General features: G+C 51.7%; 2 protein-coding genes across 7 annotated transcripts in view; both read left to right on the top strand.

The window, feature by feature from the left end:
* LOC114866074 (collagen alpha-1(XIV) chain-like) overlaps window positions 1–5,407 on the top strand; it is a 27,895-nt gene extending 22,488 nt beyond the window's left edge. For 2 of the 5 annotated variants that reach the window (XM_029167714.2, XM_029167712.2), the window contains 12 exons: window positions 1–37; window positions 430–525; window positions 601–654; window positions 738–791; window positions 986–1,039; window positions 1,121–1,192; window positions 1,647–1,682; window positions 1,752–1,818; window positions 1,902–2,090; window positions 2,188–2,265; window positions 2,340–2,495; window positions 4,008–5,407. The exon at window positions 1–37 is cut by the window's left edge and continues 17 nt beyond it. In XM_029167714.2, coding sequence (XP_029023547.1) covers window positions 1–37; window positions 430–525; window positions 601–654; window positions 738–791; window positions 986–1,039; window positions 1,121–1,192; window positions 1,647–1,682; window positions 1,752–1,818; window positions 1,902–2,090; window positions 2,188–2,265; window positions 2,340–2,495; window positions 4,008–4,279 — 1,165 coding nt within the window. In that variant the 3' untranslated portion in view covers window positions 4,280–5,407. The other 3 variants (XM_029167713.2, XM_055513103.1, XM_055513102.1) reach the window with 3 other exon arrangements.
* A 6,748-nt stretch (window positions 5,408–12,155) lies between these two features.
* The window catches only part of LOC114866085 (zinc fingers and homeoboxes protein 2-like), a 61,496-nt gene continuing 60,945 nt past the window's right edge, over window positions 12,156–12,706 (top strand). For both annotated transcript variants that reach the window (XM_029167734.3, XM_029167733.3), the window contains exon 1: window positions 12,156–12,705. The gene's annotated coding sequence lies outside the window, so the exon portion shown is untranslated. The remainder of the gene's footprint in view (window position 12,706) is intronic.

The raw sequence follows: 12,706 nt of genomic DNA, 5'->3' as shown, positions 1-12,706 counted from the left end.
AGGAGCCAGGGGCGACCGCGGAGAGCCGGGTCCGGTGGTGAGCGAATCAGTAACACAGCACTCAAACGAAACATTCACAGAAAGATGGTAAAAATGACAAATGACTGAAGCGCTGGGTCACTTTCTACAAGGAGCCTGTAGTTAAAACCCAAAGGCAAAAAACTTCCAGGATGTAGAGATTTTTGAATAAACCTCCCAGTGAAATTCCTGCTGGTATGAAATAAAACAGGTGAACATAGAACGTAAACAACATGGTATTTAGCGTCATCTAGTGGTGAGACTGCGATCAGTGTTCCTAATAAAGTGGTGCAGGTCTCCACACCGCTGTGTGTGAGCGCCTCCTTTCATCTGTGGACTCGTCCTTCGCTCCTCAGCTGCTGTGGCTGCGTATCAATACTGATGACATGCCAACTTCTTACTTTGTGTCAGGGTCCGAGTGGTCCGGTGGGTGAAACGGGCGTACCGGGACCCCAGGGGCCCCCAGGACCGCAGGGACCCAGCGGGCGTTCCATAATAGGACCCCCAGTAAGACTCCCTCCAGCCTCCATCGCTCAGCGTGGCAGTAAGCCTGGTCGTTCATAACGGGTGTGTTTCCTGCAGGGAGCTCCAGGAGAGAGAGGACAGAAAGGCGACGCCGGACAACAAGGAGCGCAGGTAGAACCGCGCGCCGGTCTCGGCTGGTTTAGTGACGTCATCCAACCAACAGCATCTAGAACTCGGGTCTCTCTGTGTTTCAGGGGATTCCTGGGCGGCCCGGCGGCGTGGGCAGAGACGGACCCCCCGGACCCAGAGTGAGTCACAGCCCGCGCTCACTCAGACCCTGTGTTTGTGTTGGAAGTACACTATTACTAATAATAGCTATTACTAGTCCTCCCACCCGCAAGTGCCTCGGTCGTAACACGGCGTTGTCCGATAATCTAAAGGCTGTAATTAAACATGAAAGCAAGAACTAAAACCTGAGCCATGCTTCCTCTACCGCCCACAGGGCCTGCCAGGCAAAGACGGGCCCCAGGGCCAGCAGGGGCCCCCCGGAACCATCGTAAGTGCTGACGGCCTCCTGCGTCACACTGGAAGTCGTCCACTTGTCGTTTGTCTGACTCTGTCTGTTGTTTCTCCTCAGGGGACTCCAGGAGCTCCAGGGTCCCCAGGAAGTACAGGCCCCCCAGGAAAACAAGGAGAGCTGGGGCCTCCGGTGAGTCCGACCGGGCGGTCCACCTGGTGTTTGTTGTGCTTTCTGTCACACGTCGCGGAGGCAGGAAGCGTCAGTCAGGCTTAACAGCGCAAATGAGGATTAAGTTTCCTGCCTGCGTGAAGGTCCTCGGGCGTTTTTAGACAGAAGGGGTCACAGACGGGCCTCCGCTGACCTCCGCTGACCTAACGAGGAACATAAAGCTACGTCCTTTTCGGTTTGCAAAAGATTCAGCATCAGGAGAAGATGAAAGGTCCAGTTGGACCAGACGGGTCAGAGAACCGTGTAATCTTAACTGCTGCTGAACATCAACCTGCACCTGGTTACCAGGACGTCGGTGAACATGCGCCTGTGGATGAAGCGCTTCCTCCACCTGTCAGCTGTCAATCAGTCCGAATGTGGACTGGGCTGGTTTGAAAACAGACAAACTGTCACTCACTGCTGCTTCTCCCTGCAGGGGCCTCCTGGAGGCAAAGGCGAGAAAGGTGAACGGGTAAGTTGTCACAGCCTGTGTCCTTCTCACAGCATCACAGTGTGTTAATAACCAGAAGCTGCCCCACAGGGAGACCTCCAGTCCACTGCGTCCGTTCAGGCCATCGCCAGGCAGGTCTGCGAGCAGCTGATCCAGAGTGAGTTCAAAGTGAGAGCGGAGGAGGATGCTCATCCCGTCTTCCTGCAAGCAGCACCCAACCGGTCTCTGTTCTGTCTGCAGGCCACATGTCGCGTTACAACTCCATCCTGACCCATGTTCCCAGTCCGCCCGTGTCCATCCGCACCGTGCCGGGTCCCCCCGGAGAGCCCGGTCGACAGGGTGCTCCAGGGCTGCAGGGTGAACAGGGACCCCCAGGAAGACCCGGCTTCCCGGGGCAGAATGGGCAGAACGGCCAACCAGGAGAAAGAGGTACAGAGGAAAAGCTGAGCGTCATCCAGTGAACGTCCAGAGATGATGACGTGGCCGGATGAGAGCTACTGGTGTGAAACGCTATGTCTGTGAGCAGGTCAGCCAGGAGAGAAGGGCGACAAGGGAGCATCGGGGGTTGGAGTCCAAGGCCCCAGAGGACCTTCAGGACCTCCTGGTACGTGGACACACACTGTCTGACTCCCGGGTCGCTCTGACTGGGCTCGTTAAATACTGAACATATGTTGTCAGGTGCACAAGGACAGGGCAGACCCGGCACCCAGGGTCCAACGGGTCGGCCTGGAAATCCCGGATCTCCGGGTCGGCCTGGGGTGCCAGGACCTGTGGGCCCTGCTGGGCCTCCAGGCTACTGTGACCAGAACTCCTGCGTGGGCTACAACGTGGGAGGTAAATGACGTATGATACGTTACTGCGATTGAGCTTTGATTCTAGTTCCGCTGCCGCTGCGTTAAACCCGAGGCTGCGTGAGTGCCTTCCACCCTCAGTGGAACACGAACCACCTTGAAACACAACCACAGTCGAGATGCAGAATCTAAGAATCTAGTGTGTGGGTTGGGACCCATCGTTAAACGTAGGTGTTTCCAGCTGAGCAAAGAGGAAGTTTGACCCTCTGCATAGTGTCTGGTGTCAGATGAGGTGGAGAAGAAGTGCTGCCGGTTGTTTAGTTGACCCTGAACAAGCAACTACACAACCTGCTGCCCCTTCACCTCCACGTTCATCTACTGGTTAAACAAACAGAGCTACGACTCAAACGTTCTGCATCTGATGTATGTGAACTAATATGTGAACACAAACCTGCATGACTCCCTGAGCCGTGACATGCATGACTGTGTGTTGAGGTCAAAGGTCACTCATCAGCATGTGAAGCGTCCTGCCTCTGCTTTCGCCTGCTTTACTGTAACTCCTGCTGCTAATCATTAGCTTTGGTCGCTCTGGTGGTGGAATTGACGTCACTTCATCTGACCTCAAACGCAGACTGTCCATCGCTGCATGTGGATGTTTTATTATTAACATTAACTGACTCCAGGTTCAGGAATGTGCTGATGCTTTTCTCCACATTATATTAAAACTCCTAACGTCTGTTAGCACGTCAATGACTAACCTAAAGACTAAAGCTAATGGAGTCTGTTATAAACTGACTGACGTAAACGCAGATGCAGGGTCACAGGAGAGCGAACGCCTCAGGTGTGAACACATGAACACTCATAATAAACATCAAGTGCAGTTAAAGTAAATAACGTGATCCGTCTCCTGAACTCTTCTTCTAGATTACGACCATCCACTGCCTCTTTTCATGAACCCCAGACTTTACTGACTCGATGTAAACAAATAACTCACCTGCACGAACCTCCAGTATCTAGACCTGAGCTTTGACAGGTACCACCCCACATGACTGGACTATTGAGGTTGTGACGTGACTTTGAATGTGAGGCAAATGTTAATGCATCTAATCAATGGCTGCTTCATCTTTGCACCTAAATTCTCGCTATTAATTCGAATAATTTATAGATATTCTAAAGGTCATTTGCAGCTTTCTACTCTAAATTAAAAATCCTCTCTTAGCCATATTTACATGTAACCTTCAATGGTAACCCAGACTCAGCAACCCTGGTAACCCTTGTAACCCTGGTAACCCTAACAACCCTGACTCGCTACCCCTGGTAACCCTGGTAACCCCTGGTAACCCTGGTAACCCTGGCAACCCCTACTCTGTAACCCTTGGTAACCCTTTTCTGTGTTTCTTGCCTCCTCCTTCTGATCCCTCCCCCTCCTCTGCCCTCGTTAACCCAATCAAAAACCAACAAACCAATCCAACGCGCTGCTTCCTGCGGTGGTGGGTCGGCCATCTTTCTCTCTGACTGTCTGCCTGGTTTACTGCCTGGTTGGTGGGCAACGCAGAGGATGTCACTGATGGAGGCGCTGTTCCCCCAGTCCAACTGCCACCCAGTGTCTTCCAGAACTACGGTGAGGTAGAGGAGGACGACCCGTACCGCTACTACCAGCCCAACTACCCGGCCCCGCAGCCGGTGTCACCCGACGACCCCACGCTCGCGCTGGACGACCTCGAGCTCAGGTCCCCCGGCGTCCACCGTCGAACAAGGAGCCTGGAGGAGGCACAGGGGGGAGTCGGGTTGAAGAGGAGGCTAAAGAGAGGAAGAGGGACTAACTAAGAACGGGGCCGCTGGCTGTTTTAGTGGACGCTTTGGAGCCAGTACGGACTAATCAACAAGTGCCTGATTTGGAAGATTTGTGGGGTCGGGGGTTGGGTGGGGGGATGGGGTGGGGGGGTTCAGGCAGTGACTATGTTAACTCATCTATGCTGTTGTATTAATATCAAGAAAATGTTTTAATGATGTAAGTTTTGTTACTTTGTTCAGTCGAGACGCTTCATCTTTACCTTTCTTGGAGACTTTGTGATTTGGTTAAGTGCCTCCTTTTGTCCTGTTTATTCTGCCGGAGCTTTAAGTCCAGTTCCTGCCGTGCGTCCACAGACACAGCTCAGATTCCTGACCCTCGGAGCTGCTGTGATGTGCCAGGGCACAGACGGCAGCAGCTCAGGTGTGAGTCAGGAGCTCCTTCACGTCTCCAAACGGCTGGTTTCCAGCTTCAGAGCCAAACAAAGAGTCCGTTCTATCATGATTCATTTAGACAGAGCCACGGACGTGTTTGAGCAGCTTCCCTCTGCTTCCAGTGGCTGACGGTGCTGTGGATCAGAGACATTTGAGTTGTAGAAAGTGGTTCACCAGTCGGAAGGAGAGACTGGAACCGCTTCTGTCTGTCTCTCATTTGGCATATTGAGCTTTTGTCGTATCGTTGGATGGTTTGGTCTCATTTTCTCCTGAAGCTACGATGTGTTTGACTGCATGTATGAATTTGTTGTTCTTACGTTGGTTTAGCTGCAGATGCCAGTTGGATCAAAGGAAGCGTTGTTGCTTCTCCTCTTCAGATAAAGATGTCACTTCCCTCATCATAATGTTTGGGTCAAAGACTCCTCGTTCATCCTCCTGCCTCTGTCTTTAACAGGAAGTCGTTGTCTTGAACATCGTCTTTCCATCTAGAAACATGTGGTCCTGTAGTGATGCTCCGCAGCCTCTGCTGCCTGTTTACACCTGAAGACAGGTGGATCTGAGACGAGTGTTTGCTCCAAACGTTTGAGGCCTTCAGGTCTGTGGTGGACAACAACAGGCCACAGAGTTTCCTTCTCCACCTCTGACCAGGATGTTTAAGAAGTAAACTCAAAGTAACTTATTTTTTACTTGCTATTGATTTTCTCAAAACAATAAAAGTGAATTAAACGATGCTGTCATCTGTGTGGATGCGTGTGTCTGGAGGGTTCTACGCTGCAATGGACGACTGGTCTGAGCCGACACGACAATAGACTGAAAGGGATTTCATTTAACCTTTGACCTTTAACAGGGTGGTCTTGATCCTTGTCTCTTGCTTCTGTCACATCAGACTGTTGCTACTGTATTTTCAACATCAGTGCATGATGAGATAAAGCAGAAATGTGTTAATCACACATCAGCCTGTTTTATTAAACAGCGAGTGAGCAGCAGGTGGTTTGGATGCTCAGGCTGCTGGTGAGTATCTGTTCACACACCTGCTCTTTTGAAGTGTGTGTGTGTGTGTGTGTGTGTGTGTTCATCCAGACCGTGGGACTTTACGCACAGTTTCACTGTTGTCAACCCCAGCAGGTTGTGGAGTCTCTTGTGTGTAGAAGTGAGCAGATCTTTCACTTGTGATGTGGGAACCTCGGCAGGAAAGCCAGTTTCTCCAGCGTCACCACGGCAACGAGCAGCATCCAGGCTTCGTGCTGACGTTTATGCTGGAGCTGATCAGCGACCGTGCTTTTCATCCTGGACACTAAGTGGATGCTTTGACTGAGGAACCACTGACTTTCATTATGTTCAACATCTTAACGGCAGCTTTAGCCTAAGGTCAACAGCTGTAGAGGTCATGAAGGGAGTCTCCAGTACCGGGGTCATGGTTGGACCCCCCTCTGCCCTGCTGCCTGATGGTTCCCACATCTATCCCTGCAGAGTGGACCAGCGTCTCCTGGTCACTAGACACCTGCATGTGTCTGACAACCTCCGAACACCTGCTGCTGCTCGACGCTCATCTCATGCCAGAGGACTTTAGCTGAACGGGCTCGGCGGCACCAGCTGTTCCTGCTCTGGAGCTGCAGTGGTTGTAGGGAGGACACTCATGACAGCCTGTCATCATCACAAGAGCTCAGAGTGGGTAAATACCATAATTACAGCGCTTTAGTTCTCATGAGGTTGATTATAATGAGCTCTACACTTAAATTACAATGCGTTTGTTCCCTTTGTTGGTGTTTTATTAGGATTACAGTGTGATGAGAACAAATGGAGGCTGAAGGGATCAGTGCATCCTCGCGCTGCAGCCTCTGTCAGAACCTCCTGTAGAAGAGGTTGAAGGTTCACTGGCTCTGAAGTTGTACTTTTATTTGACCTTTGACCTTTCAAATGTTTCTTGGAGCAGAGAGGGGGTAAAATCACTCAACTACGGGGCCTGTACTTGACTGAATGATGCCTCCTTGTGGAGACAGTGAGACATGACAGGATGTAGATTGTGTTTGTGGCTTAGTTTGCTTTACAAAACATTTGGTTTTCACACGTCACCACACAAGTGAAGAACAAAGATCCAAAGTTTGATCCACAACTGCAGGTTCTGTGTGTTTCATGGTTTTGTGACAGGTATATGTTGCATTTGCTTACAATGCTAGTGATGTGTGAAGTTCAGTCCATTGAAAGAACATAGTCACATTAAGCTCAGTGTCAGTTTCATTGTGGTTCATCTCATTTTCATGTTAAACATACTGTTAATAAACCAAGTGAACGTTTCTCTTAAAACAGAAAAAAATAGCTGCTGACAGAGAGCATGCTGGGAAGTCAAATGAGCTGGAGGCTGGAGCATTAACAGTCCTGCTGCTTATAGTGGAGAAGTTGATTCAAATCTGAGGCTGCTTAGTTAAGTTAAAATATGATGGTGTCAGTTTAACAGCAGGAATCAGCTGCCGTTTCAACCAGTGAATCTAACAACAAAAAGAGTATAAATTGCTGATGACGTAAAGAGAAGGTCCTGAGAGACCAAAGCAAAATGCACCTAACGCTGTGAAACCACGTGAAGCCTCAGTCGTCTCCTCATTACGTTTGAATGCGACGCCACAGATCGTCTTTAATCTGACGGCGCAGGTGAAAACATGTCAGCGCAAATTAGATCAGCTGCACTGAGTCACGGTAAAATGAAACGCGTGATTTGAATGGAAATGTCAGTTTAACACAAGTAAGAGATGAGGAGCTGCAGATTTCAAGCATGTGAAGGATCAGAAATGATGTAAACATCACAGACCGCGAAGATGAAACGATTCCACACAGATGAAATGAGAGCGTGTGTGTGTTTCAAGGCCTGGAAAAGCAGGGCCCGAAAATCTGAGGCCTGGAAAAGCAGGGTCTGGAAAACCAAGGCCTGGAAAAGCAGGGTCCAAAAACCAAGGCCTGGAAAAGCAGGGTCTGGAAAGTTGACTACTTCATATTTTTCAGCTTCCTCTAGTCGTCAGAGTCTGAGTGTGGAGACACTTGAAGGCGTTTCCCAGACGTCGAGTCGTCCAGTGACTGAAGTCTGGAAATCTGAACAAATGGATGAAAGGTCCTTTAAGACCAACGTGGTTAATTAATTTCACACCTCCGTTCACATGCTGGCGCTCGTGTGTGAATGAGCCAAGGTTGGAGCTGGTGTGAAGCTGAATGTGAACCAACATAAAGAAGCAGGAAACTGGAAACAAGACGATGAGTCTGGCTCTGACTGACGCTTCACAGTCGAGCAGGTGATTCACCCATTAGCACCAACGAAGAAGAGGAGGAGCCGCAGGTGACGCTAATAAAACCTGCAGGAAACTGAACCGGACTCGACCTTTGAGTCTAAGCTGATCCTCAACGCTTCCTGTCTGTGTCACATGCAAATACAGATGTTTCTGCTGCACTTCTTCCTCTGCTGGTTCTGCCCCGGTTCTGCCCCGGTTCTGCCTTTAAAGCCGTGCCGTTCCTACAGCTTCCTAGGCTGTAACGTAGCAGCGCCGCTCGTTTGTCTTTGACGGGTGTGGTTTTATTTCAGAACCAGTGGAACCGTCCACCGCGCCTCCACATGGTGTTGCCACAACCAAGCTTTTCACCAGCACACTTTAAAACTGACGAGCATGAATTAATTTAAAAAAAGCAGCAAGAAGCTGCATCAATTACCGATCACCTGGAGTCAGAAGCGGCAGCAGCACAAACGCCGCTGCTCTGAGATGAGCGACCATGCGCTCGCGCTCTGGGTTTGATGATCTGCCATGTCATGAAACAGCACGAGGTCCAATGGGCTCTGAGCGTCTGCGTGGAGCTGGTGAGTGACGGGTCCGTGCGACCCGGACGCTGCTCGGACTCGAGCCTCTGGAACCGTCGCTGCCGTTCTCCCACAGCAGCACCTGCAGCTCCTCCACGCAGCAGAGCCGGGCCGAGCAGAGCCGAGCCGAGCAGAGCCGAGCCGAGCCGAGCCGAGCAGAGCAGAGCAGAGCACAGCCGGGCCGAGCAGAGCCGGGCCGGGCCGGGCCGGGCCGGGCCGGGCCGAGCAGAGCCGGGCCGAGCAGAGCAGAGCAGAGCAGAGCAGAGCAGAGCACAGCCGGGCCGAGCCGAGCTGGTCCGGGCCGCCGCACCGAATAATGACTTTTATTTTCCGCCTTTTCAGGCGGGTTCCTTTGATTAATTGTGGGACGGACGCCAACAGCTGCACGAGACAAAAAGGAAACGCACGGTGTCAAAACGCCGCACGACGCTTCTGCCGCGCTGCTTTTACTTCTTCCATTCGTGGTTTGCAGCCGTTTTGTTGTGACTGCTGTGTGACTGAAAACCTGCTAAAAGCCTCACTAGTATTTCTGATCCTTTTTTACTATATTTCTTTTTATGCTCGTGATTTTTTGTCTAATCACACTAATATGCAAATTCTCTCTCAGGGTGCATTGAACATTTTCCTGTTTTTGTCGTGGACCACAAAATTCAAATGACCACCTGGTTCGTGAGTGAACGGGAATAAAAATACCAATAAGAGGTTCCTGTGGCGTCATTCAGCCGCTGCCTCGTTGGGTTTGGGGTTCTGGGTCTCCAGAGTTGACTTTTTGTCAGCTCACTACGCATTTTATAAAGCGAGCCTCCCGGGTCCAGACGCCTCCAACCTGAGAGTTAATCAAACCGTGAAGAGACAGAAAACAACCAGAGAGACGTGACAGGTCTGTGAGGACAAACAGGACTAAATGAACGACAGCGTGACCACAGACACACACAAATAATGAAGAATCCAAGAACCAGGAGAAGCACAGAGACCAGACGAAAGACACGAGAGACGAAAACTGGCTGCAGAGACAAACTACACACGCTGATGTAAACAAAGACAACGTGACAACAAGAAACCATGACACTGGTGCCAGGAGACACAACTAACGCCCAGCGTCTAAATGACGACCAACAAACTGATCCATGACCACAAAGTCATGGATCAGTGTCTGGTCCACGATGGAGGAGAACCGTAAAGACTGAGTAAAGTGGAGTAACGATGGCGACGCGGGACAAACGTCTGCCTGTCTGTTTACCTGTCTGTCTGCCTAACTGTGTTTTTGTCTGTTTGTCTGTCTGTCTGTTTACTTGTCTGCCTGTCTGGTTACCTGTCTGTCTGTCTGTCTGCCTAACTGTGTTTTTGTCTGTTTGTCTGTCTGTCTGTTTACTTGTCTGCCTGCCTGTTTACCTGTCTGTCTGTCTGTCTGTCTGCCTAACTGTGTTTTTGTCTGTTTGTCTGTCTGTCTGTTTACTTGTCTGCCTGTATGTCTACCTGCCTTCCTGTCTGTCTGTCTGTCTGCCTAGCTCTGTTTTCGTCTGTTTGTCTGTCTGTCTGTTTACCTGTCTGTCTGCCTATCTCTGTTTTCGTCTGTTTGTCTGTCTGTCTGTTTACTTGTCTGCCTGTATGTCTACCTGCCTTCCTGTCTGTCTGCTTTTCTATCTCTCTGCCTTCCTGTCTGTCTGTCTGCTTGCCTGCTTTTCTGTCTGTTTGTCGTCTGTCTGTCTGCCTGTCTGTCTGCCGGTCTCTCTTTCTGCCTTCCTCTCTGCCTGTCTCTCTCTCTGCCTACATCTCTCTCTGTCTGCCTGTCTGTCTGTCTCTCTCTCTGCCTTTCTCTCTGCCTGTCTCTCTCTCTGCCTTCATCTCTGTCTGCCTGTCTCTCTTTCTGCCTACATCTCTGTCTGCCTGTCTCTCTCTCTCTCTGCCTTCCTCTCTGTCTGCCTGTCTCTCTCTCTCTCTGACTGGCTCTCTGTCTGCCTGTCTCTCTCTCTCTCTGCCTTCCTCTGTCTGCCTGTCTCTCTCTCTGCCTTCCTGTCTGTCTTTCTCTCTCTCTGCCTTCCTGTCTGTCTGTCTGTCTCTCTCTCTGCCTTGCTCTCTGTCTGCCTGTCTCTCTCTCTCTCTGCCTTCCTCTCTGTCTGCCTGTCTCTCTCTCTCTCTGCTTTCCTCTCTGTCTGCCTGTCTCTCTCTCTCTCTGCCTTCCTGTCTGTCTGTCTGTCTACCTGTCTCTCTCTCTGCCTTCCTCTTTCTGCCTGTCTCTCTCTCTCTCTGCCTTCGTCTGTCTACCTGTCTCTCTCTCTGCCTTCCTGTCTGTCTGCCTTCCTGTCTCTCTCTCTGCCTTCCTGTCTCTCTCTCTGCCTTCCTGTCTGCCTGCCTGCTTGTCGGCCAGCGTTCGGTGACTCGTGTCACTGAATCCTGCCGTCCGACACAAAGTGACAACGAACTTTCTCTCCTCTTTGATGCGGGCAGCCGTCGCCCCTGAAGCCTTTCATCTGCGTAGCTGGTGACACCGATGGCTCCTGATTACTATTTTAAAGACTATTTTAAGCCTTGAGTGATTTGGTTTTTAACTTTTGTTGCTAAGCAATGTTGGCCAAAACTCTGCTTATTGGCTAGAGCTGGCACTTTTGCCTGGCAACATTACCTGATTGTGTATTCAGGAGACGCTGGCAAAAGCTTCCAATTGCAGAAAACTCCTGTGCAAAGATGGTTGTGGCTGTGGCGCCGGCCCGGTTCACTTCAAGCAGCCGGTCCAAACGCAGGGCGGCAGAGCCCAGTCTGCCTTCACTGCCGAGCCTCCAGAAAATGAACAGTTCCTTGAGTGAATTTGACTTGGATGAACTCCGGCTGGCGGCGCTCGCAGGCGTCTGAGGATGTGTGGTTTAAGCGGCACCAGCAAACGCACCGTTGTGCGACTGGAGGGGAAATGACAACACCTGCTGCTCCATTCAGCACAATATGAGAAAACATGGACACGACAGTGTTTCCATTTTAATTACCAGAGGAAAACAACCGTGGTCAGGTGGAGGATCGCAACACCAGCAGTTGTGTCCAAACGGCCTTTACAATGACGCAATTCAATGATCCAACTTTCACCGACATCACCGCTTTTCACGCGGATTAGAGGACGAAGCTGAATCTACAAACGCACACGCAGATCTTAAGATGGCAACTAATAGGAGCCTCCGCTCCAGGTGTGAAGCCAGAGCAGCGGCCGCACGCCGGCAGGTGTCGCCCTCCGCCGCGGGTTCACAGGCGCGTGAGGGAGGACGTTCCTGCGTTTAATACATCTGTTCCGCTACAATGAGCCCATTTATCAAAAAACGCACGAAAAGCACACGCACCGACTACACTGTGTTTCCAGCGTCGACGCGCTGCGGGGTCGCTCCACGCACGAACCCGCACGTTTAGCATCAGCTGCGATGCTGCTGCAGCTGCAGGAGGAAAGTGTCGCCGCTCAGGTCAGGACGCAATCAAACAGGTGTTGGAGGGGAACGTGTGTGTGCGGTGTGTCAGCACACAAAGCCGCTGTGGCTGGGCGCAAAAAGGTGCGTTAAAAAGTACAAAGGAGGAACGAATCGTTGGCGACGCTCTAAGTGGCCTCAGGTGTGTTTTAGTGGCGGCACATAATTACAGCCCCTGCAGACAAAAGTCACGCTGCGCACCAAGAAGCCATTCAAACTATAGGAAGCTCTGCGTGCGACCTCCGGGGTCCGGGGTCGGTTCCGGTGTCGGTTCCGGGGACGGACCCAGCAGCCCGCGCGGCCGTCCCGGACCGGGCTCACCGGGCAGACCGCGGGCTGCAGCGGGACGGAGCCAGGGGCGCGCGGTGCGGTGCGATGCGGTGCGTGGCTGCGTGGCTGCGTGCGCCTCCCCGCCCGCAGCCCGCAGCCCGTCGGTGCCAGCGTCCGGCGCAGCCACGCTCAAACTTTCCTGTGCATTTTCACGTCACCTGGACGCCCAACATAAATTTGGCATCCTATGCAAATGTATGCTGACGTAAAAGATCATGTGGTTTTGTCGTCGATCCCCCCTATGAGCGACGAGCAGGCTTTTCTGCTCCACTGTTGTCTTTAGGTTAGCTATGCTACACTCTTTACTGGACCAGCGCTACTAGCCATATGCGCCCGCGCCGCGCCGCCCCGCGCCGCTCCGGATCTCTGGGAATAAGCAAGCTCCAGCCGTCGCAGGCTGCGCCGCGGAGCCCACGCAGG

The sequence above is a fragment of the Betta splendens genome, chromosome 11 (genome assembly GCF_900634795.4).
Source record: "Betta splendens chromosome 11, fBetSpl5.4, whole genome shotgun sequence".
NCBI lineage: Eukaryota > Metazoa > Chordata > Actinopteri > Anabantiformes > Osphronemidae > Betta > Betta splendens.
The sequence above is the reverse complement of the archived record's forward strand: the minus strand, read 5'-3'. Positions and strand labels throughout refer to the sequence as shown.